Raw genomic sequence first — 26707 nt, 5'->3', positions numbered from 1 at the left:
ACAAGAAAAAAGGTGGTTAGCCTAAATGTAAAACAAGCCACCTGGGGCCTTAAGTCTGATCATCTAATCATTTCTAGGTCTTAACACACACACACACACACACACAAACACTATAGAAAACATAACCTTCTTGGCGAAGGTACACTACTAGAAAGTGCAGGTGGTTAGAGGCAACTTTGTACACCAACATTTACAAATTCATATTTCTTACTAGTTTAGACAAACCTTTCATCATACAAGATGACATTGTTCTTACATTTTCACTGCGACATAAAGTGAGAGATTAAACGTGACAACACGACGGAAATGCAAAAGAAAAACCATCACTTACAGAATCCCTTCCTTCCAGGTAGAACAGAAGGTTGTCGGCTTCGGTTGTCTTGAAGTTGAGCTCGATGGTGTTGATGGAAGAGCCAGGCTGGATGTTGGGCTTGTAGGACCGTATGCAGGTTCCACTGTTGGCCACAGACACTTTGATCTGAGGAAGGTGACAAGCAGGGCTCGAAATTAAAGGTGGTCCAATGGCCAATGGCCACTAAAATTTAGGCTAGGACAACTAAAAAGAAACTTTGGGACAATAGAAAAATAATCAACATCAGAATGTCAGCCCTTCTTTTGTTTATTAGGCACATGACGCGGCTTTTGGATCCAGAAAGCAAACCCAAAATTTCGACTGTACAACTCCAGTCTTTGTTGAAGACTGTCTTTGTTTTTGTTCAACACAGTCAAAGACTGGAGTTGTACAGTCGAAATTTTGGGTGTTCATCTGTGTTGGTAGAAGTCATTAAGCAGAAAGTTTAAACTAATTTCCAACACAAGAAATTGGACTCACCCAAATTTTCGACTGTACAACTCCAGTCTTTGTTCAAGACTGTCTTTGTCTTTGTACAAGACAGTCAAAGACTGGAGTTGTACAGTCGAAATTTTGGGTGAGTCCAATTTCTTGTGTTGGAAATTACAGTTTAAACTTGCTGCATTAAGAACTAAATCTGTCTTACGGTGTTGGCCTGCTGGCGAGCCTGTTTGATCTTCTCCATGAGGTCGGTGAGGTTCCGGCTGAACTGGTCGTTCAGAGCGCGCACGTTTCTCGCCTCGTCATTCAGGTCGTCGGCCAGGTCCTTCAGGTCACCCAGATTACGGGACACCGTCCTCACTGCAAGATATAATTTAATTTTCATTTAATCAATTTAATTTAATTTATTGAAGTTGCAACAGTGCAATGCATGCGGAAGAGAGGCAGCTGTTTGCTGGTGTTGTGTCCCGCACATAGAAACGGATACTGGACAGACAATACTCATTTTCACTTGAGTTTAGTGGGGAAAGTCGTGTAAAGTGCCTTTCCCAAGGGTACATTGACAAGGTAGGTGGCATGTCAGGACTCGAACCCGGGATCTCTTGATTTTGAGTCGTGCACGCTGCCATTGCGCCACACGACCCCAACATGATGGACGATTCTTTATTCATTTATTCACACATCATGGAGTATCAGGCAAAAAGCATAATAATTGCTTATATAAAGCCTTCTACTCAAGAATATCAATATAAAACAAACAAACCCCATCTCGTACTAGCCACAAAAGGCAGCAGAATCTTCAGCTACATGTAGTTGAAGGCGGCTGCCTCAAATTGAAAGAAGAGGTACTTACAGTCTCTCTCAGCTGCCCTGATGTCAGCGTTGGTGTCGCCTGATGTAGACCCTGCTCCTCCCACCTGATCCTCCAGGGCTTTCACCTAACGTAACAACATCTCATGGCATTAGAGAATGTAACACAATGACTACGCAATCAAGCTTTTCCCTTTGCTTCTCAATGTTAGATCTAAACACTGACACAACTGCAATCGGCAGGAAGTTAAGGAACAACAACCAGGCCGTGAGAGTTCCGAAGGCAAGGACGACAGTCCTTTCTACATACTATTACTGTATTAGGGCCATTAACCCTGTACAACAAAGAATTGTCATAAGTCATGCTTTGTCTTTCCTAAACCTCATCTGTACAAAAGTCAGAGGGTTTCCTTGGTATATAAATTGTATAATGAAGTACATTGTATATGTGCGATGTATATAGAATGCAACACGGGGTTTTCCGTATCGCCCGAGGTATCAGCCCGACCGGAGGGCGATCCGACTCGCGGGAGGGCCGGGACCGAGGGTGATGCGGAATACACCGTGTTGTATTTTATTTATGTCATACCCACCCAAGAAAACGCGCCTTTCAATGCGAAATGAGCGAAAATTTGGCGTCCCTAAACCCAAAAAATGCGACAACATCAATTCCAACGTCCGAATTTTGTATTGAATTTCGAATTTCGAAATCGGTGCACGCGGTTAGGCCGAAACGCGTTCGAATCGTTCCACGGAACATTTGGAAGGACCGGGCCGTACGCGTTAAGAACCCCCGGGCCGTACCGCTAGTTATCACACGGGCCGGAACACCCGTATCGAACGTAATCGCGGCCCAGGTAGGACATAAATACATTTGTACGTGTATCACCTATCTCGTCCGCTGCAATTTATACGCAATTGTGTATGCAAACTTTTTGCAATTCAGGGAGTCTCATCCCTGCTGTAAGCTTTAGTTTTTTGTGGACATCGCGATTGAATAAATAAAACAATAAATGTAGAAGAACTTACGTCTGGCTCTAAGCCGTCGACCTCATCGATGACTCCCTGTGCAATGCGGTCAGCTTCCAAAGCGCGATCCTGGACATCCTTGGCCGCATCACCGAGGTCTTAAGGTAAAGTCACAGAAAAAAACTGTCAGAGTTCGGTCACAGATGATTGGAACGACTCTACGGCATTACATGTAGGTACTGTAGATCTCAAAATTTATACAGTGGTTTAACTGTTGTGGTTTTCTCTATCTTCTTAATGAGAAATCATGACGCTGCAAGTATCTGTTTAGTATTTATTTCTATGTGGTAGAGAATTGTTTCAACAGTGTACTTGTGACACAAAAAAAAATCATTTTTACTCAAAGATAAAAACCACTGACAGTAAATGCATTTACAGTACCTACATGTGTATATGTGGTAGAGGTATTGCTTGCATATTCTACGGGATTATGCACACCAAGCATGGATGCAAGAAAAAAAAGCAGCTGCTCAACTCTTAGTTAACAGAAAACGGCATAGTCGGAAAGTTTAAGCTTGTTCCAACGCAAGGAAAGAACTCTCTGAACCGTGATGGTGGCAGATTTTGTCTTCCCGCCACTTTTGATGCACTCCTGACGTCATCACGCTTCCGACTTCTGGAAAGTGGTCAGCGATAGCATCACACATCTGACGAAGGTTGACGGGATCAGCCAAAAATTTATGGTGAGTTCTTTCCTTGTGTTGGAACAAGCTTTAACTTTCTGACTATGGATTCTCACAATACAGATGAGCTTTCATTAGATTAGAAAACGGCATAGTCGTCAGTTGTGCCATCGTGTCAATGCATCTATCAGAGAATGCAAGACTGTTGCAACATCTGCAGCTTTTGAGTAAAACACACACTGGCAGCATCTCTTAGGAAAGAACAGCATACAATAACAGGTACCTGTAAGAAAAGCTAAGTATTAGTGGCTAACGAACAGCCTGTTACCCATGCAAGGCAATGTTTCGAAATCTAGTCCAAACCATTCAACAACACACAATCAGTATTGCATAACAAAAAGTCATTCAGTATTGGAGTATGCGTTTGTCATGTACATGTACATAACCTAATGTATGCCAACTATCTGTTTGTAACAAGCTTCTCAAATGAAGCTTGAGACTATGATATAAGAGCACAAAGCTTGATAAACTTGCAGCAATTGTTTCTATAGCATGATACAACCAAAACACTCGGCACATCTCCATGCTTACTGTGTACTTAAATCTCCAGCAAAAAGATGCAAACTAAAAGAAAAGGAAGATGTTGTGTTTGCAGTCCTTAGTTAAGTCCCTATTATTCTGTGTGCTCCAGCTACGTACCATGCTGCTTCATCTCTTAAAACCTGCAACTTCAAACTAAATAGATTTGGTGTCAGGCAATACAAGCAAGTTGACAGAACGTACTTCACCTGCATGAAACCATGATTTCTGTTGGCTATTTGATCATTGTTGCATCGGAATTGTCAGTTGCATAAGATAACTTTTCTGACATATTGCATTGTATTTTGAAACTAAAGACAGAATATCATCCAAAAATATCTGAACACGATTAATTAGTCCTGTTAAAGTGGTATACACAAAAAGGATTGTGAGTGAAATTCTTTTTTTTTGGGTTTGATTTTCAATATTCAATTTACAAACTCAGACGAACTTTTCATACTATACACCGTATGTTCCAGATTTCGCACAGGCACAGTACGTTCTGCCGACAAGCTCATGCAATACACAAAGTTAGCTGGCCGTAAAGCAATAAAAAAAAATGTCTGAGAGTCTGCATTCCATCAGCCAGCCACACCACGCGCGCGAGAACTAACTTCCGGGGAGGGCGTCCATCCGGGCTTCCAGGACCGCGAGTTCCGTGAAGCCTCGGTTCACGCGTGCCTGACCGACGGGGATTTCATTGCGAAACATGGCCAGGTCCACCTGCATTTCTACACAGCAACAGAACAAACACACACACAACAGAGACACAGTGGGTTTATTATTCACATACATGTACGTACAACAGGCGGTGGTCAAGACTTCACACTTTCTCCCCAGGTTTAGTTTGACTTCATCTGGTTTCATAAACCTGAATTTCATTCCTCAATGAAGATTAGACATCCAAGTAATGAGATACCAAGGTAACAGTTATTCAAGCAACTGGATAGTTTTAAAACAGTCAGATGTTTCAGGTAGCATCCAAGTCGCTGATGAAAGGTAGTGGATGCTACCTGATACATTTCAATTTTGACCATTTAAAAAACGTCCTTTTTTAAATCTTACCTAGTTGCTTGAGTTAATGTTATCTCAGTATTTGATATTGAACGTTTGTCACCATCCCTCCTCTTCAGTCCAGATCACCGAGATGAAATCAGTTCTACCTGGGATAAGTGTGAAGTTTTGAAACCAGCCCTAGATGCTTGTTTCGATGCCTTACCATCAGGTAGGAGGTCCATTCTGTCCTTAAGTTCCTCGACTGCTTTCTTCAGGTCGGTGATATTTTGGTTTCCCTGGGCTATTTCCGCCTCTTTGTCAGCCGTGCTACTTCCTAAGTCTGCGTGCATGCACATAGTTTTTAAAAGATAATTATGTTATTGCATGCTACATCAATCATCTCATTGTGCTATGCAGTTGGATAAGAGTTAACACTAACAGATGTATTTTACAGCAACTACACGTATGTATGTACAAATGTACCTGTTGTTATGACCTACATGCAGGGCTCGAATTACTAAGTGCATACGCACTTTTTGTGTATCCATAATTGGAGCTATCCACTTAATTTTTAACTCTTGGTGCATCTACATGTAGATATTTGACATTCCTTAAAGCATCAGAATTAAGTGTACATTGTAAAAGTAAAAAAAAAACGAATTGTGAGCCCTGCCTACATGTATTTCATCTTCTAACATCCGTGTCCAAAATATCACCAGGGTCCATAATATCGCCACCTTAAGAAACAGTGTGCTTTAAGATATTTTTACTGCAACATGGTATGCACTCCTGCACACCTCAAATGTACATACATGTACCCTGTAGGGTATGTTGCAGTAAAAATATCTTAATGCACACTTTTTCTCAAGGTGGCGATATTATGGACCCTGGTGATATTATGGACACGGACGTTAATTCTCTTGCACAGTCCACTGCTCTCTACATGTACAGAATGCCATTATGGTTCATCCAATTACGAAGGAAGGATTATTTCAGCGACAGCATCTAGCGAGAGGCTCGTGGATATTGTACACTGGCTCCTTCGACCAAAGTTATTACTTGTAAGATACTGACTTTGAAATTGATGCTTTTTTACTGTACTTCATTGCAGGTGGAGGTGTAATTATAAATAATTTAGATCAGGGAAAGTCACAAACCTAAAATTACATACTACATTGCGTAAAAATCTTGCTTCAAAAAAGACTTGCACTTGATGCAAGCACGTCTAACCCCCAGTTCAGGGAAAAATGACGTTAAAATAGGATTTAAAAAAAATCGTACCACATTATCATTTAAAAGTACAACTCTGCCTGTCAAAACATGATATTGTGTAACAACCTAACTTTACAATATTGTACTATAAGCATGACACTGCAATATTTGTACATAATTATAATGACTCTGCCTTTCTAAGCATATTTCCACACCATCCCTTCTCCTATTACACTCATGGGCAGGGCTCGAAATTAACGGTGTCCCGATGGCCACTGACCACCAAACTTTAGGCCGAGACAACTAAAAAGACACTTTGGGACATTTTTGGGACAACAAGATAATAATAAACATCAGAATGTCAGTCCTGTCTACCAGGCACACGTCCCGGCTTTTGGCTCTGGAAAAGTCCCCCCCAAATATCCTGTCTACTCTTCAATTATAGTGCACGTGGGATCGAGTCAGAACATAAGCAAAATAAATTTGACTTCAAGTTGGAGTCATACAGTACAATACTCCAGGTTGGGATAGTAACTGTTCATCCTCACTTCGGGACAATTGAAATTCATTTTTAAGGACAGTGCAGGGACAAGAGGAAGGATCCCAATCATTTTTGACTCGTGGTAAACAATGATCCAAACTCCTACCGTCCACCCTGTCCCTGAGTTTCACAGCTTCGTCCAACAGGTCGTAGCTGCGCTGTTTGGATTCCTCGCCAAGTTCGCTCAACGAGTCTTCTCCTGTGGCCTGGAAGAACGGAAAATGAGATTCTGTTAACATATCTGAGGAAAATATACATCATGCTAAGACGGCCATCACTTTTTTCTTGTTCCTTTATTTTTTTGCACCTTGTATAGATAGTTAAGTTTTGTTTCACTTTGTTACAAGCACCTCCACCACCGGCCGTACTTAGCCGCGCACCAAGACCTCCCCTGGACGTTATACCCGAGAGGATTTTGTTCCAGTATTTACAAGATAAGATAAGAGGTGCAAAGCACTACATATCACTGAGCAACACTAATATCAGAGATAGAAAGCCTTACCAGGTCCAGTCCCTCCTGGGCAGCTCGGCAACCTTGCAACATTGTGCATTGTATGTGCAAAACTGTGGCCACATAACATGGAGGCCGACACTTGACGATGCCCAATGGCTATGTTTTCTTCATTTTGCAGCACATATTTTGCAATCTATGGAAGGTTTTAGGTGGTTTGGAAGAAAAAGGGGTACGTGACATGGGTTTTAATTTGGTCCAGAAATCGTCCTTGACCTTTTTAAAGGTTTTTTTGGACTTGAACCTTAACATTTTTACAAGTCCGGAACCGGTCCAGCGAACCGGTACACAGCACTACCTATAACTGAGCAATACTAGTATCAGAGATAGAAAGCCTTACCAGGTCCAGTCCCTCCTTGGCAGCCACGTTGGCTTCGTTGGCAGCCCTCTCGGCATCCTCGAAAGCCTGCACAATGTTGTCGTAGGCCGTAGCAGCGGCCAGGGCGTCGGACGAGAAGTTCTTGGTCTCTGCAAACAGCCTGGAGAAGGAGACGTAATACTGTAACTTTCATTCACTCAAAGGATTTTAAATTCTAAATTTATCATAAAAGTCAAGTTAGTGTTACTCACATGCTAGTGTTGGCAAAACATTTCATTGACTCAAATGACACAGTTCACCACATTATCAAAATTATGTGGACTTAAAAAAACAGGTATTTTGATGACCCTCCCCCCTTGTAGGCCATGAGTGCCAGCTTGTGGGCATGCCTCCTCCACCCTGACCCTAGCCCTAACTGTACACACACACACACACACACACACACACACACACACACACACACACACACAAACAAATGCACCCTTCCAGATCCCTTGCCCTGAGCATCAGGTTGTGAGCGTGTTTCTCTGCCTCCTCCACCAGATCCTCCAGATCAGGCAGCCAACCCTAACCCTAACCCTAACCCTAACCATACATAACTTAGGGCAAGACACACAAACAAACAAACAATCCCACCCTTCCAGATCCCTTGCCCTGAGAGTCAGGTTGTGAGCATGTTTCTCTGCCTCCTCCACCAGGTCCTCCAGGTCAGGCGGGCCGGCCAGTTTCTGGGTCAGCAGGTCGGCCCGACGCTGAAGCTCCGGACGCACGTTACGCAGGGCCTCGTCGTTCTTTATAGCCTCCTGGACAGAGAAGAAAACAAATAATCAGAGATATTACAGTTTAAACTACTTCATAAGGAATCAGAGACTTCAGACTTCTGGAAAATATGCGATCCTCGGCTTCCTGAATTCTCCTGTATGGCAATCACTCAATATCTTTATTTATAATCAGATATAGATTCATGCACAGACACAGATTCATAGATATACAGGTACAGATTTTCCGAGAAGGATGACCGTGTCAGCCCCTACACCTGAGTGAGGGTCACAGTTGACACGGTGGCCTTCGCGTGGATTTGTTTAAGGTGGATAACAGGTTGTGAATCTGGGACCCACACACTATGGGCATCCGAATTCTCCTGTGACTATCTACTGAGTCTGATCTTTTGGCCTCCTATCAAGTATCATTCTGCCAGTCAATCTTTCACCCACCCTACATGTACTCTGTTCAGACAGACACACAAACCCAAAGCTAAGCCACCCAAAACAACACTTCTGTACCCTAGAAGAGAAATGTCTTGTTATAATTATATAGGTCATTTAATCTGTATCTTGTTACATGTTGTCTATTTAGTAACCTGACAGCTTCCCTTGTTACCTCAATGACAAGTGGCCATCCGGCTGAATTGAGTATGAGCAAGAATAAACAAAGGCTCAAACAAACAAACAAACATCCAGCAGCTTACCCCCAGTGCAACCCGAGCCTCAGACAGGAGCCTGCGGGCGTTCTTCACAACCTCGTCTCCTTCCCTGATGGCGTCGCGAATGTCATCCACGTTCTCTTCTGTAAGGCGCCTCATTTCCTGTAGACATTCAAACACAAACAGTGTCAGATGAAACTAAGTCATAAGATAACTGATAACTGATTGGATATTGTAGGTTTAGAAACTTTTAAAAATTAATTCTTGCATCTACAACTAAATGGACAAAAATTTTTCGATAACAGGGACACCTGATGACTGATTGTCTAAAGTCTCCGTTTCAACAACACCCCAACAGCCTTGTATCATTCCTGGAGTGTGCCATTACGAAAAGGAGCATGCAAATCATAGATTTCATCACTTAATGTTGGGACACTGCGTGGCTGGCTGGCTGAAGTTGTTGAGACTATAACTCGCAGGGGTATTGAATTTGCTGTGCCCAAGAACTACAGGACAGAGGCTGCCATCAGGCCCCAGCATCAGAGTGCAGGCACGTCTAACCCTCATTACGGGAACAACAGACGATAAACCGGTACAATAGTAATAGGCTTGCCTATGCTGAAATTGATTGAAAGTTTAGGTGTGAAATGATTCAGTTCTAGTATTTTTAGTACTGAATTGGGATCTGAATATGAGAATTCCAATCTCTCCTAGGAGGATTCCAGACTCCCCTAGGAGGATTCCAGATTCCCCTGTATTCCAATTTCCCCTGTGATATATACATATGAGAGAGAGGGAATGTTAAGTCCTTACCTCCAGATCGCGAAGCACGTCCTCGTTGTTGTTGTTGAGCCGCTCGGCGTCGTTGGTGTTCATGCGAGCCTCGCGCACGGCGTCCTCCAGGTCGCCCAGCTGGCTGAGCGTGTCGTTCAGCTTCCCCTCCAGGGCGGTCACCGCGGCCAGCTTGTCCTGGGTCTTGTTAGCAAAGTCCATCAGGGCTCTCTCAAGGGTGTCCTGGGCCATTCTGGGAAGGGGATGATGAATATAGTTGAACACAATATCAAAGATACGGCGGTTAGTAGAGTATGGGAGGGAGGGGCTACCTGTAAGAAGTAAAGTACACAATGTGGCGTCATTTGCGTTGAATGGATCGGAAGGGAGTATATTTTCAAGATGAAGGCTAGATATGGATAACAACATTTTGGTCCTTTCAGTATTGTAAAATTTGCAGTGCAATAAATAGTCATCTGATGTCTCATTTGGATGCCCACATTTGCACTGACTAGTGATGCAGTGATGCTGGAATAAGTGCTCCAGATTTCCTCAAGCAAACTCAAGTCAGGTACTCATTTTCACCCAAGTAAGAAAATTTGTGTAAAGCACCTTCCTGAATTTCACAGCATCATGTCAGCGCTTTAAAACCAGAACTGCTTGAATCTGGGCAAAACACTTGCTCATTTTGCCACAGCTTGCCATTCAAATAGGCAGGTTTGACTGTACATTTACTGTACTCGTAGAGGCAGAACTTGCAGAACTCACCCAACTAGTTCCACCACTCAGAATTTTTAAGCATTCCACTAGCTTCTCCACTAGTTCACACAACTTCACTGTCCAAATTCCTTGTTCGAAATCTTTTTACAGTGACAGTTTCTTTCCCCGTGTGGCCAAGCTTTGGAATTCCCTCCCTGACAAGTGTTTCGCACTGACCTACAATCTACAGGCTTTCAAATCAACGTTCACCACCATCTCTTGACATAGCCATGTTTCTCTCATATTTCTAGTTCAATGCCGATTTGAAGTATCGGCCTTGCATTGAACCACTCCGTTAAAAAAACAAACATGCTGGTTACCTGAGTTCCCTGTTAGCGTCGGCCCTGGAGCCGTTGAGATCACGGCCGCGGATCTGGTTGAGGATCCTGCGAGCCTCCTGCAGCTGTGCCTCGAGATCCGACACCGGCGATCCGGGGCCCCGCGTGAAGTTCACCAGCTGCTCAACCAGATCTGTGAAAACAAGAGAAGTTTCAGATAAGGTGAAAGTGATCAATTTAGCTAAAATGAATTTAATGAACAGAAGAGCTACATGTATACTTCCACTGGTCTTCACAGAGAAGACAGTGAGTTTTTATTTCCCATTTCGTTTTTTTAGGGGGCTTGTATGCATCTGTGATGTATGCAGCAAATGCCGTGGAAAACCTGTCACAGATAAACGACTCTGTTTCACACATGTATCGGCTGTTAGTCAGCAACTGGGCACTCTTGTCCACCTACCGTGTGATGTTATGCGGCCAATCCCGCATCTGTATTGAGCGAAAACATTTTGCTCTCACTGAAACTACCTCTGTCCCCTCCTAAAATAATTCTACTCTGCGGATGTACCGTTCAACAAATGTAGCTTAACCAATTTTTTTGTCTCCTGGGAGAGTTTTTCGCTGCCGAAAAATCGACCGTAAAGTTGGGCTGCAAATCGGACATTCTGGCGGCGGCAGTCGGTACGGCCCTTCCCGCACTGATTTTGACGGAGGTGTTCGAGTTGCTAGGGCGTTGCTAAGGGGGGCGTGGCTTATGGAACGGTCCATTCAGTGTCCAGACTTACTCTGCAGGTCTCGGGCAGCGTTCATGACCCTCATCTCAAGGTCGGCCGCGCGGTCACGAACCTTCCCAGCATCCTCGTCCACGGGCGGGGCGTTACGGACGGCCTCGTTGGCCTGCAAAACAAACATTGTTTTAAACGAGTGTTCTAGCTAACAATGGTTACTCTGGATGTTCTTTACTTTATTGCCTTCACCTTTTAATCCATTGAAAAAGTATACAAGTAATAGCTGAGGGGAAACCTGTCTATTTTAATTTGAGCACTTTAGTGTACATTGTAGTAGTGTCATCATCATCATCATCGGTCGACCGTATTGGTCGGGGTTATACCGCCCCTTACGAGGTGGCATACCCTTTCGTTAGCTTAATACAAGACGGGGTTCGCCACGCCTCCGTCCGGGTGATGATGTAATCACCATGTGTGGTGATGTAATCACCATGTGGCTGATACGGAACAGAGGTTCGCCAGGCCTCCATTCGGGTGATTTGAAGTGAATCACCAACTCCATACAGTAGTGTTTGTACCATCGCACACCGGGGCATGCCCCTACTCTTTTTCGAAAGGTGTGGTGGGATCTTTAACGTGCGTGGGGTGTGGCTCTCCCCAAACACGGGACCTCCATTTAACGTCCTATCCGAGGGGCGTCCCTAGCCGAAGCTAGGTACTCATTTCCACCTGAGTGAAGTGAGGAAAGTCGTGTAAAGTGCCTTTCCCAAGGGCACAAGATCGGTGACAAGGTGGGGTTCGAACCCACGACCTCTGGGGTGTGAGCCGAACGCGCTACCGATTGCGCCACACGACCCCACGTAGTGTATATACATGTATTTATGTACATGTATATATGTATAATGTTATGTGATTATTTCAATGTAATGTTGTAAATACCAATGCCATTCAGGCAACATTATAGTTATATTTTGAATGTCTGCGATGTTGGTATGGAAATAAGAATTGAATTGAAAAAATCAGTTCAACAAACTTGATGCCTGCCCTCTCTTTACCACATTGCTTACTTGTTCACAGCATTTTATGCACACACACTCATGCACACATTCATACACACAGACAGAGAGACAAACACACATACACATTTTATATTCCAAACAGCTGTAGGATGTTTTGAACATCTGTAGAATGATTACAAGAAAAATCTGCCAAATACTCCCTGATATGCATTCAAATTCCACCTGACCTGTTAATAGGCCAAGTACTGGTACAGAGGATCATTCTGATGGTACTTATAAAAGTTGTACACACTGTCAATCTATCATGTATGTTAGTCAAATGCCAGTGTCTGAGTCTGTAGTTCCTTACCCTCCTCAGCAGCCTGTCTGCCAGCCGCTCCAGGTCTGAGATGTTCTGGGCCTTGTCTTGCAGCCGGTTGAACGCATCAATAAAGGGCTGTTGCCATGTGGGAAATAAAATATATTAATACATACCCTTAATTCAGTCATATTGCAATCATACACTATATATGTACATGACAGGCAGCACTGGATTCATTAAGCTTTTACACATTCAGTAGAGCAAGCAACTGGAAAGGAAAGGCTTTAACTAGTACTGTGTGCAAACACTTGCTTCATAAGCAGAAAGTGTACATCTTTGATAGAGCATTTACATAGATTATTTTAAATTTTACTTTTGATTTTGGGATTATGCTTGTCTAAAATTACACAATCATGTAGCACAATGCCCTGACATGTCTGCAATATTTTTTGTATGCTCGAGCTTACGTGTAAGAGATTTTAGCAATAGTAGTCTTTAAGTTAGTAACTCTTACAAGTTACATGTTAACTCCTCTAATGGCTATATATGCTGTTCCAAAACATTTCAACAGACAAAAGAACAAAAAATCAAGCTCAGACTAGACCAGATCTGAAAGGAAAGCAAAACTGTGTCTACATGCTTTGTTATATTAATAGAGGCAGCTGGAAGCAACTCAGGAACATGCCAGAAAGTCCCTGCAAGAAACAGTTCATTCAGGCTAGAGCTGTGTACCTAAATAAATTTCAGGTCCTGCACGTGCATGTAAACTAGTGTGGCCAATTATCAGTTCTGTTCGTTATAAAATAAATATTGCCTTCTGGCAGTTTAAATGGTAAATTAAGTGGAAAATTGTTCTCTTCGTTGACGCCTAAAAACAAGATCATTACATTTCTGACATTAAAGTGCATCACTGTGAAAATTGTTATTTTTGAGAATGATACAATTGACATAATATGATAAATATGGTGTCTACACCTGTGTTTTCTTTAAATTTGTACAGACCATACATCAGATATGTTCAGGTCCAGACCTGTACCTGAATAATTATACAGGTACAGGTATGAGGTACACAGCCTTATGAGGTACCTAAAATTTTGAGTCCATGTCCTGGAGTAAAAAACATCTTTAAGTCATAAATATAGTGTTTTTTTAGTGATAACATGTTGTCTTCATATGGGGGTTTACATATCTTAGTCGAAAAACACTTTTCCTTGATTTTCAAATGTAATACTGTGAAAATTGTCATTTTTGAGATGGCATTTACGAAAAATGGACCTGGACCTTAACAACTTTGGATGCAGGTACAGGTATGAGGTACACAGCCCTACTTTGTGCTTTGTGCAAGCATATCTTTCAGTGCACAGCAACAAACAATTTTATCATAGTGTGTTTCCCACCTTCAGTTGTGCCTGGACACGTCATACGGGACAGCCGTGAAAAACACAGTGCAAAGAAGAGGAGTGAAGTGTCGTATTGTTAACAACAAACACAAATACACAGTCACAATGATAACACACACGGGTACGGACAAAAAGACAAAGACATCTGTACACATACATGCAACGTCTATGAACGTAATTGCTGCATAGCCTCCATAGCAGGCTTATAGAACAGGGGGTTTGGTGGTCTTCGGCTGTTTTCTGATTAGCCTCCGTAGCAGGCTTATAGAACTGGGAGTTTGGTGGTCTTCGGCTGCTTTCTGATTAGCCCAGTTCTAAAAACGGGGGTAATTCAACCAGGCCGGCTATGTTAACGTTGTCTATATGCAATCAGAAAATAGCACATAAAAGCTCCCAAAGACCCTGAAGACCCCCCCAAAACCCTAGTTTTTGGCATGCTATGGAGGCTAACTGCTGCATGCACTAGAGACCTCTCAAACACACTGTTTTTCAAAAGTGGTAGATATACACATGTATGTAACCTGGTAGATAAATGTTAATTGAAGTCGCATGTTGGGACTGTTAGAAGCACAATGTTTGACAAATTTCAAGTTACAAAATGGGTTAGGACGGGTGAGATATACATGTAATTTCAAACAACTGTTAAACTACATGTATCTGGACAGTCTATGCATAATATAGTTAATACATTGTTAACACAGATTTTACACATTGAATTAAGTAAAACTACTAGCAAACTTGTCTTTCATAAGGACGAACACAACTGGAAGGTCTGACAAACACACACAGGGCTCGAAATACTGGGTGCACCCAAAATTGGAGCTGTGCACCCATATTTTTTCCGTGGGTGCACCCAAATATTTTTTGCAGGTATTTTTGTACATATTAAGGCCACACCAATTTAATTTGTTGGTTCTCGGATTTTTTCAGCAAAAATATGAAGCGACAGGGCGAAAAAAAATAAAAATAAAAACAGGTCTAGGCGTCCTATAATAGGCTTAAATGCTACAAAATGAGCCATGAAGTCAACACAAAAGGCTGGGTTAAAATTTAAACATTGAATTTTGAACTTTTAAAAGTTTTAATCAAACCACTGCAATGATAGATGGGAAAACTGTAACAACTAGGAAGAAAAGGACTTTCCTCAACTGTTGGGGGGCAAAACATGAGCATTTTTCAGTTGATTCAGGACCAGAATCAATTTTTTTTTTTTGCAAATCAGAAAAAACGAAGAGGCGAATCCGAGAACCAACAAATTGAATTGGTGTGGCCTAAATGTATAATACATGATTGTAGTATACAGGATATTTTTGGCATCTAAGTGTGAAAAATAATTAAATCTTTGTAGCGGTACTTGAGTAAGATTTTGAAGTTAGCTCCCATTTCAGATTCAACCTCAGAACAGGAGCAGTAAGATCTGCAAATAAGTTTTGTTTTATATGGTGCACCCAAAAAATTTCTGTGCACCTAAGTTTTTAGGTTGGGTGCACTAGTGCACCTGTTCCAAAAAATGAATTTCGAGCCCTGACATGTATCAACATACATGTACATCAACAACAGGTGATCGACATGGTTAGTAACTTCAACATCTCAAAAGCGAAAGAAAGGAAAGAAAAGAAAACAGAGGATATAGTGCATCATAACGAAATCTATGAAAAGGATGAAGATCTCAAATAGCAAACTTCAAACGGGAAGTGAACAGTGAACAACAGAGAGCCAGAAATAAATCAAGCAACTGAATAGATTCTCTGGTCAGATGTTTTAGACCTCACCTCACCTCACCGGTCCCATAGCAGTCTGTCCTGCGGTCGGGGCAACTACAAATGTAAACTGTCCACAATGTTTTAGACAGCATCCACTATCTTCAACAAATGACTAAGAGAGTCCCAAGACAAGTGTAACATAAACGAGTGTCTAACTTGAAGTAAATGAGGTCCAACAGAGTTTCTTGATCTTCCTCACTTACAGTGTACAGAAAAAAACTCAGATTCTCATTTTAATTATATACAGGTTACACTTGTATTTAGGTTCACTCGAGTTTGCTGTCTGAATCGTCTGATTCCTCAGTGAATTTATCCAGTAAGTTGCTTGATTTTGGTGTCCAACATTTTGTTGATATAACAGACGATGATTAAACTGACCTGTAGTTCCAGAGTCTCGTTCTCCAGAGCCATGAGGGTCGGCCAGGGCGCGGGGAACACGCCGCTGAGGTTCCGCGACCGCAGTAGAGCTTCCAGACGCTCCATATCATCCAGTAACACGCCTGTGCACTCATCATCACAATCTGGGAGGAAAGGAATAAATGAATGAATAAAGGTTTATTTCCGTAAAACATTGCAGCCATCCGGCTGAGGTTCCGCGAACGCAGCAGAGCTTCCAGACGCTCCATATCGTCCAGTAGCACGCCTGTACACTCATCATCACAATCTGGGGGGAAAAAGAATGAATCAATGGTTTATTTCCGTAAAACATCAAGGTGGCGTCGGGTGGCGTAGTGGTAGATCATTCGACTGTGAACCGGGAGACGCGGGTTCGATCCTGAGTCGTACCTGGAACATGTCTGGACATGCGCCCCGACATTGTGTCCTTGGGAAATGCACTTTACACGACTTTCCTCACTCCACCCAGGTGTGAATGGGTACCTAACTTAGGTTGGGGAAAGCCATATTGAGGTCACCTTGTGCCACCAATTAAGGATGTTAATTATGTTATTAATAACATTATTTCTGTTTTGCACTTTGCAGTTAGATTTCTTTATCTATGTTTGTATAACGTCTGTATTTGTGGGTTCACTACTACCAGTTTCGACTGCCTTGATGACTCGTGTACTGATGTGTTTTCAGTCCCCAATAAAGTAAAGTAAAGTAATAAGATGCAGGGCATATCTGGGCTGGCACTGGTAACATGCACGGCTGGTGAATGTATATACATGTACCTTACAACTATGTACAATAAAGGCTATTATATAATAAATAAACAAACTTACTGATGCACCCCCTCTCTGTGAGGGCATATCTTGGCTGACACTGGTCGTAGCACAGCTGGTAAATGTATGTGCCTAGCAACTTTTTTCATTCACTTTTTTATATTTGTATGCCTGGACTTGGCTCAATAGGGCATCTATATGTACCTATAGTAATAAATAAGAGAAAGACTTACTGATGCACCCCCTCTCTGTGAGGGCATATCTTGGCTGACACTGGTCGTAGCACAGCTGGTAAATGTATGTGCCTAGCAACTTTTTTCATTCACTTTTTTATATTTGTATGCCTGGACTTGGCTCAATAGGGCATCTATATGTACCTATAGTAATAAATAAGAGAAAGACTTACTGATGCACCCCCTCTCTGTGAGGGCATATCTTGGCTGACACTGGTCGTAGCACAGCTGGTAAATGTATGTGCCTAGCAACTTTTTTCATTCACTTTTTTATATTTGTATGCCTGGACTTGGCTCAATAGGGCATCTATATGTACCTATAGTAATAAATAAGAGAAAGACTTACTGATGCATCCCCTCTCAGTCAGGGCGTATCTGGGCTGACACTGGTCACAGGCGCGGCCAGTGATGCCTGGCTGGCACTGGCACTCCCCGGTAACCTGGTCACAGATGGGGCTGAGGGAGCCCGACTGGTCGCACGCACACTCGTAACACCGCCCACCAGGGATGGTCGGGTTGCCGTAGTAACCCTGCTCACATCTGTCACGCGGCAGATCGGGTTACAGCACAGTTGTCATGGTGATGAAGGTTAGGCATCCAGGTACAATATTATGTCACACAAAATATAGCAAGAAAATATAATATGTTTCCTTCGGTAAACATAACTAGATGAATTCTCTAATGAGTCAGACATTTCAGACAGAGTCCACTTTCTTCTATTAGTGACTGAGAATGAATCCGTTGAGTAGACGGGTCTATTTTGCAAACATTGTTGAATGAGTCAGCTGAAAATTTGGGGCAAGTCCCCATTCATTCCAGTGTTGGCAGAGAAAGTTTAGTCTTTATTTCATAATGACTTGTACCAACACAGTTGAACTTTCATGCTGAGATACATGTATGAGAATGAATCCGGTTCTACATGTACTTTCAGATCATTCTCAGTCACTGATGAAAGACAGCAGATGCAGTCTGAAAAGCCCGACTCTTAAGAGAATTTATCCAGTAGTTTGATGATGACTTGTTGTATTACGTAAGCATGGTTGTTGGCTTAGAATCTACAAGAGATGCATACATTACGTCTTGCCTACTCGTACTTTCCTACTTACATACATTTTGCATATTACAGCGGCCCTAGTATAGACATTGTATCTAGTTAAAATTCATGCTGAGCTCCTGCTTTCTGACATCTACAGAGACATCTACAGTTAATGACTTAACCTACAATGTATATCTCTTACTATAAAGAGATCATTAAGTTATGATTAATAGTAAGTTGATAGTATATTCTGAAATAGTAAAAATCTACAGAAGGGCAGAAGAATAGTCATTGTAGTCTTACTCTTAACCATCACCCCCCCCCCCCATAGTCACACTTGTGTCCTTGCCTAGGGTATGATAAATAAATTGCCATGCCGCAAGGCTGGTCTGCCACCAGATAAACAGGCTGGCCGAACTTTGGCTAGCCTGGATGCCAGACCCACAACGCAAAAGATAGTTTTGCTCTCTTCAACCAACTGACGTAATATGCCAGAGTTGGGAACCGTACCAAAAATCCTCTCTCGCACGCTTTCCCCATAGCTATAGGGTCAGTTGTAGTTTTTGAGCTTGTCATTATCATGATGTTTCTGACTTAGGGAGAAGAGATCCTGTTACTGTCTTATTCGTGCAACGTGTAACCTTGGAGAGCCCTATGGATCACTCTTTAGTGGCCTTTGGGTCTTGTTACATGGTGACCAAAGTAGTGGTAGCATGCAATTGTTTTATTATACTGCTGTAGGGGTCCCTGATACAGGGGTCGTCTAGTCTTCACACCACGTTTAAGAGTATTAGAAAAAAAATTTTTTTAACAAAATTTTTTTTTAGTAAAAAAATTTTTTTTTTTTAGTAGGGATCCAACTATGGGAGCGGGCTAAAGAGATCAAGTAATGTCTAACTTGCACTGTGGCCTGTCATCCTACTCTCCAAGCAGAGGTTTGGGGTTATTTTTGGCATGTTTTCAGGCTTTTTCTTTATCAGGGTTTCTCTTTTGCACTGGAATTGGTGGGAAAAAATTCCAGTGCAAAAGAGAAACCCTGATTAAAAAGCCTAAAAACACACCCAAAATAACCCCAAACCCAAACCTCTGCTTGGAGTGTACTGTCATCGAGGCTACCATTTGCCAACGATAGTTCCTGCCTGTTCACCCTGCGACAGGCCAGCCCGACGGCACGGCAATCTATAAGTCACACACACACCTCTCGCAGCGCCTTCCCGTGTATCCCCGCTCACAGCCCGTACATGTAATATTACCGTCCGCATCCTGTCTGCACGTAGAGCTGAAGCTGGGGGTGAGATGAGAATCCAGCAAGGCTACTGTTAGGCATGACTACAGGCAACTAGCAACTAAAACAGCAGCACACTTAGAGATTAAATCATCTTCTAAGCACTGCATTACATGTAACTTCCTTGAAGTGATATCAAGGGTAGCATTGGTGTAACAAGATGGTATTGCTACATTGTACTGTAAAGTGTTACAGTAGTACCAGTAAGACCAAACTAGTGAAATGTAATCATAGGTAAATATGTTTGGTCAGGATAACACGTCCAGGTTTGAGCCAGTGGAGGGTAGTTAGAGTCTTGCTCTATGCAGAAAAGATATTATATTATCGTCATAAAAAGTATACATACAGTAAGATATGAAATATATGGTGGTGTGTTACGCCGAAAGGCGGTTATACCGGCTATACAGATACAGATACAGAAATATGCACCTTAAATTGAAGTGTATTGGGTTTTAGCTTTCTCTAACTCTCAAAATGCAAATGCTTTTTCTACTTTGTATTGCCATTCTGGTCATTGTCTGCAATCTTTGTTTCCCATCCACTGGCATTTTAACCATTGTATGTTAGTCTGGCCATTGCAAAAGAAGTGCACCATCAACACAATCATGAGAAGAAAGAGAGGTGGAGAGAAAAGTGATGCCGTGGAAAAGTAGCACGTCGGCAGAACGTACTGCACCTGCGCAAAACCCGTAATGTGTTCAGCAGTCTCCCCAGAAAGTCTTAGGGGAGAGGTGCTCCCTAATCGGTTGATGAAAAATTAGTGAATTTTCATGATACTAAGAACCTAAATTTGAACATAGAATTTTTGGGAGAGGGGGGGCACTCTTGCTTCATTGCTTGGGGAGAGCCCTGATATTGTACATTGCACTTCAGCAGAACGACTCAATGTAACATCATATTCGCATAATGTTATGTCGGAAAAGATATCGTCTGCAACAGGCAAAATCCTGATGCAACATTGACCAAAAATCCAACGAAAACTGTGAAAATGTTGATTTTTCTTATAGATTTTGTGATGTATGTCTTTTAAATGTTATTTTACTGTACTTTTTTGTGATTATATAATCATATCATTTTAAATGTGTTTGAGCCTTGGAAGATTAGCCCAGCAGGGCTAAAATGGTTTCGAAATGAGTGAATGAATGAATAACTGAATGAAAATCCAGGGTTCTGCGCAGGCACTAGTAGAGAGATAAAACTCGTTAGAGTACTCTAGCGGACAATTGACAAAACAGCAGATCTCTTTGGATTAGGCATTGCTCTCCCAAATGCTATCTCAGATCCCTTGCAGTCTCTTACAAGTCTCTTTTTTGAAACTGTTTTCTTACATAATTTTCCATTGTTTGAAAAGTCTCTTTCAAAATCACCTGTGAAAACATGGCTGCTATGTTGTTGTTTTTATGTCATTGTTAGGGTTAGATGCTAATCCCCATTTAATTATCTATTGTTCAAAACAATTGATTGTATCTGAGGGGGTCCAACCTTAGGTGTCAAGAAGGAATCTACAGCAGTGCTCTTTGGAGTCTCTTCTAATGGGGACAGAGCTCTTCTAGCTCTCTTTTGGTCTTATCCTTTGTGATGAGATCTCAATTGTCTGCTAGAGTACTCAAAAGAGATTTATCCCTCTAATACTAGTAATAGTGAGGCTGCCGACGTGCTAGGAAAAGCACACAAACAAGAGAGGAGGTACCTTGAGTACTGACTGGCTACAACCTCGTCATTTTGAGGTCTCATGATAATCCGGACAACCTCTTGTTTTTGAGGTCTGGACAAGACATTCACGACAAACAAACAAACAAACAAACATAGAAAGAAAGAAAGATGGGAGAGGAGAGGGACAAAAAAGTAGTGGTGACTCACAGTCGTGACAGAAATGAAAAGTAACCCAGAGCAGATGAGATTTCTGGACAGAACAGTCACACAGACAAATAACCAGCAACCCTGGCATTTCTCCTGTTCCAAGGCATTGTTTTTTTGGCAAAGGTTTACTGTAAATTATAAAGCTTGTGTGGTAGTTTTATTTCACTGTACGAGGGATAGGATTTTCACAGATCTAAATTCTGTAGTACAGTGGTAATGCACGGAGACATATTCGAGTGTCATGAATTCAAGCTGTAGTGGGGACAGGGAAATAAAAAAGAAATTGTGAGAGTACAGTACATGTCCCGGGGTACAGCAAAAAGCTAATTTTGCATGCAGCAGTCAAAATTGGAGGAGGAAAAATTCAACTTCTGCAGAAGAGATGTAAGATAGAAACCAAGTCTTTCTGTACCAGTATCTGTGCTGCCTTTTTAATGCTGTAATAACTGTCTTGTTTTTATGAGAGAAAAGGATGCATGTTGGAACAGAAAAAATGCCAGGAGAAGAATATTCGGTATTTGTCCATGTCACCAGCTTCAAGGCTTCCCTTCATCCCTGGTCTGAAGAGTGAAAGAATGAGGGAAAGCCTTGCAGCACAGGGAATGAGGGATGGAGAAAATCATGTGGGGAAAGAAATGATGACTTCACATCTGCTCTCAGGTCAAGTGCAAGTAAAAAAAAAAGAGTGACAAGACTTGCTTGTGTAATATGCATTACCCAAATGTACTACCTGTCCAGGATTTGGGGAAAAAAAACACATTTTTGATGAAAATTGAACAACAAATTCATACTACTACAACAGCTTTAGATGTTACAAATTACAAACTTGTCATTAAAAAAAAAGAGAAAATATATCTTGCCATGCATTCCACCGCTCTCAAAGTACCTACTTTTACAAGTTCAAACTTGCATATTATTAATATATTTAGAAAACTGTCTGGCAGATTTGTTGCGCAGACATTTTCCCCATACAGAAAAAGACACCTACTTGTTTTAAAACTTTAGATCCAACACAAAGTTCTCTCACCTAGAGCTTTCGACCAGTCACTCTGGTCTTCCTCACTAGTAGACTGACCCAGTGAGGCTTGTCACATCATTTCTTTTAAGTGTGACGTCAACACTGGGTCAACGGTATCTGGTAGATGATGTCGGCCCCCATCTCGGTGAAGTTGAGTGAAGGGTGATATAAATAAATAGCCTCTTTCACCCCTCACTGGGTCAGTCTACTGAGGAAGACCAGCTACAGTGACTGGTCGAAAGCTCTAGATGAGAACTTCTTTGTGTTGGATCTGAAGTTTTAACTCTAAAAACGTAACTACCAACACAGATGAACTTCCAAGAAAAGAGACGTACTTGTTCTCGTCGTTGGCTAGAGGACAGGCGCAGCGTTTGCAGCCAGAATCGTCCGCTCCGGGCACGGCGTTTCCGAAGAATCCGTCCGCGCAGTTCTCACAGTTCTGGCCGGTCGTGTTGTCGTCACAGTTCTGAAGAAAACAAATTAGAGCTTAGTTTATTTGTTTCGATTTTTCACAAAGTGAAAGGGAGGGCAAAACACATGCATACGCACCTTTACAAGTTGCCCTGCCCCATACAAAAACACATACATGTATACAACATCAAAATTTACATTGTCAATAACAACAAGTAAAAAAATACATCAATATAGAAGGTTATTACAGTGAAATAGCCTCTTTTGCCCCTCAAGTTTTTAACACTTGTACTTCAGGAAAACTCAAGCTTTGCTACTGGATAAAATACAGAGATTTAAGATCATACTTCTAAAGTGTTGTCACATCTTTATTTGACATAATTCTTTCACTTCACATACATGTTCTAGGGAAACACATACTACTAGAACCCTGAAAATAAAGTCAATAATCTCCAATGCAACCTTTCTGTGTATAGTGCACTCCTGTATGTAACATGGCAAGATAATTGAGGTTACACTAGGCCCGTGAAACAAGATCATTCACCCACACAGCTTTGAGCGCTAAAGGTTGAAGAAGGAAACCTCATCTTACAGTGATGAAAAGTTAAGACATTATTCTGGTACTCAGAATTTCAAACTCAGGACCACACGTACCTCACAGATGCCTGTGATCTGGTCACACTCTGCACTGTGGTTGTTGCAGTCACACGGGATGCAGCGGCCCAGGTACGGACCGTTCACAACTCGCCTGTACCCTTCTGCACATTCCTGCAAATGCAAACCATACAAGATTCAAGTTTATCTATTTCACCAGGGCATGCCTCAGATCCTTTGATCTGTTTTTCTGGTATCTCTGGGCACATACATTAAAACATACATTCATAAAAATTACAAGTTGAACACAACAGTATACAAATAATGTTACAAACATGTACAGGTACAAAGCAGTCGCAGTATAGGAACATTTAGTTCAATAATTTTCCAGGTTCAGTCCTACAATCTGCAGTCCTCTACAGTCTGTTTAAGTGCTGATGTTGATGTCAGTTGTCGCTGATTCGCAGGCCCTCGCTTCTGCAGCCTGCCCTTTAGGAGTGTTAAGTTACATGTGCTTTAGGAGTGTCCAGCAAGTGAGGGTCGAAACTTTGTTTGCCATACTTTGCCTTCTCAGTAAACTGCATTACAATACAAACTGGGCGCAGTGTGTAAGAACAAACTGAAGGTTTGATCTACTCAAACCAGGATGGACACCCTAATCTTTCTGATAAGTGGGGTGGGGTCTTTAATGAGCTTGAACACAGGGCTCCTGGCTTTACATTCTGACAGAACATCCCAAACTGAAGCTATGTACTCGTTTGTCCACATAACCTTTATCAAGTATCATTTTCTCTTGGTTTCTACAGGAGGACAGATGAAAGTATTTCTTCCTTGGCTCGACAGCAATGCCCAGTAAATTAGCCTTTATGACAGCCATGGGAGACTAGCATGTTGTGTCCAAGATAATTATGTTCTGTGCCTTGCTGTACTTCATCACACAATCATGTTGATCAAAGCTACTTACATGGCATGATAGCCCAGTGTACCCAGGAGGACACATGCACTCCTCCACACTGTCCGTGGCAGGCTCCCGCCCGGTGTCGTTGGACCTCCGCTCACGGCCAACGTCAAGAGAGATGTTACTGATCCTGCGGACGTGAAAATAACAAAATCAAGCTATTCAACTGAGATTCTTAATGAGTTTGGTAAACTGTAATGTGATAAACAACTACAAATAATATTACACAACAGTCTTCTACTAGCCAGCATAGTCTGAGCCTACAGAACCCCTTTGCTGTGACTTATGCCCTTATGCTTTCAAGAAGGGTAGGGGTGTTTTTTATTTGGGGGGGGGGAGGAGAACCCTGTGAAGTCTTTTAAAAAATTAACATTTGGCTGAAGAATAAAGCTGTAACGGGGAAACTTTCCTTAAATAATTGTGTCCCTCAAAATGCTGGTGATAGCTTCAGGTGGTTATGAATTAGAAACTTTCTGGGGAGGATCCAGAACCCCAACTGTGGCGATGTCTTGGGCCCTCCATGCAAAGCCACAGAAGGCTAACTTTGTGTGGTTATGCATGTAGTGCCTGATCCCTACTAGATGGAAAATTTCTGGTGACAACCCTGTACGAATGATATTGCATATCTCTCTGCTGTCAGTACCAGCTGAACTTACTTGCACTTGAGCATGGTGCGTCCGTATGTGGCCTTGATGAGAATAGCCTGGATGTTCTGCAGGATCATCATGAGTTCAGCCCGGGTCGGGGTGCGACTCAGCAGGGACTGGTACAGCTGCCACTTAAACTGCGAGAGAGAAAAGAATTTCACTTCAGACACAAGAAAACTGCTGCTGCAAATGGGAGTAAAACAGGTAGCAGGTAGACATCAGAAATGCTTGCACAGTCCCAATTTTACTTGCACTAACCTGCATATACAGGTGGTATTTTGAGCCCCATGAAGGGAACTTGTTTATTATGTATCAAGACAGCATTCTTTATACAACTCTAAACTTTGCTGATTAAAGAGCACAGTAAGTGAAGGAGCAGTTGAAAATCCTTCACAACTTGTAATACTTTAGGATACAAAACCACCTCTGCTTTACTTTTTAGTATGTCTACATGTTAAAAATTGAATTTGCAACCTGAGCCAAGCAAATTCAAATCAACGGCATCATAAAGCCATGCGTATCTCCCTCACAGGTCAAAACAAAACATAGTACCATAAATTTTGAGTGAAAACACTTTTACAACCACACCTACCAAACAAATGCAAACTCTCCTACTTTCAACAGTGAGCTGTGCCAAGCATTTAGAAAGCCAGACTGAAGTTACAGAGAAGATATCATAAGTTAGAAAGCGTCAGTGACCTGGCAGTCAGCAAAAATGCATGCTAGCATCACCAGGGCAGAAGTCCCGACCTACATTTTGTAGCCCTTACCTTGCGCCCGCTGCGTTCGGACAGTTTCCAGTAGGTCTAACGAGTTGTGATAAATAAACGTACAGAAACACAGAGAGATGTAAAGAAATATGGTATGAGAAATAACATCTGGGCAAGAGAAACAACAACACTAATGAAACACATATGAAGAAGGGAAAGCAAGACAAAGAGGACTTCGGAGTGAAAAAGTACAAATTGACTTTTGCCGAGTATCAAACTGCGAAAAAGGAGAATTGAAATGTCTCATTCAGACGTAAAAAGATACAGAAAGTCAAAGTAAAGGGAAAGTAACACAAATAAGGAAATGAAGGGATAGATGAAGAGCAAGAGAAAAGACAAATTATAACCTCCTGTACACACATTCAGAGAAATAGTTGGCTGACAAAAATAGGTGGAAAGCAACCTATTAGGGTCAGCCTTGTAGATATGAATGTACATGGAAACAACACAGAGACATTGAGAAGTGAAAATAATAGTGAACCATTTTTAAAGGTCGTCAAGAGAGAACGCTAAGAAGTACCTCAAAAGGTCTATCCCACACCTGTGAAAAATGCTTCCTGTCGGTAGGATACAGTGTATTAACTGAATTACAAACTCCCTCCAGTTAAAATTAAAAACAGCCTCCAGTTTAATCCCGGACAACCTCCCATCTCAGCAACCTTAAACCTAGGTGGGCTAATATCGCAAACCATAGGTAAAAATGATGTAAGAAATATGTAGCAACTATTCTTGACCCCCTGGGGGTTCGTCTAATTGTGCATAATTATGCATAATTATGCATAATGCTCAATTGGACGAACCCCCAGGGGGTTGCGAATAGCTGCTACATATTTCTTACATCATTTTTACCTATGGTTTGCAATATTAGCCCATCTGG

The 26707-nt window shown here is 42.0% G+C and overlaps 1 protein-coding gene and 1 non-coding gene across 2 annotated transcripts in view; both read right to left on the bottom strand.

Annotated features, from left to right (window-relative positions):
• LOC109465175 (laminin subunit alpha-2-like) overlaps positions 1–26707 on the bottom strand; it is a 95871-nt gene that overhangs the window by 21320 nt on the left and 47844 nt on the right. The window contains 21 exon segments of the mRNA XM_019762320.1: positions 332–478; positions 999–1153; positions 1647–1731; positions 2633–2730; positions 5054–5170; positions 6690–6789; positions 7435–7573; positions 8050–8216; positions 8882–8998; positions 9650–9860; positions 10687–10837; positions 11430–11541; positions 12741–12827; positions 16234–16376; positions 17598–17791; positions 19486–19572; positions 21263–21525; positions 22752–22916; positions 23516–23629; positions 24420–24543; positions 25070–25197. Coding sequence (XP_019617879.1) covers positions 332–478; positions 999–1153; positions 1647–1731; positions 2633–2730; positions 5054–5170; positions 6690–6789; positions 7435–7573; positions 8050–8216; positions 8882–8998; positions 9650–9860; positions 10687–10837; positions 11430–11541; positions 12741–12827; positions 16234–16376; positions 17598–17791; positions 19486–19572; positions 21263–21525; positions 22752–22916; positions 23516–23629; positions 24420–24543; positions 25070–25197 — 2904 coding nt within the window.
• Positions 12154–12228, bottom strand: Trnav-cac. Its single transcript has one exon. It is a non-coding gene; the product is annotated as a tRNA-Val (tRNA).

The sequence above is a fragment of the Branchiostoma belcheri genome, unplaced genomic scaffold (assembly GCF_001625305.1).
Source record: "Branchiostoma belcheri isolate BF01 breed outbred unplaced genomic scaffold, Haploidv18h27 scaffold15, whole genome shotgun sequence".
In the NCBI taxonomy this organism is placed as follows: domain Eukaryota; kingdom Metazoa; phylum Chordata; class Leptocardii; order Amphioxiformes; family Branchiostomatidae; genus Branchiostoma; species Branchiostoma belcheri.
Note: the sequence above shows the minus strand (reverse complement) of the source record. Positions and strands in the feature narration are given on the sequence as shown.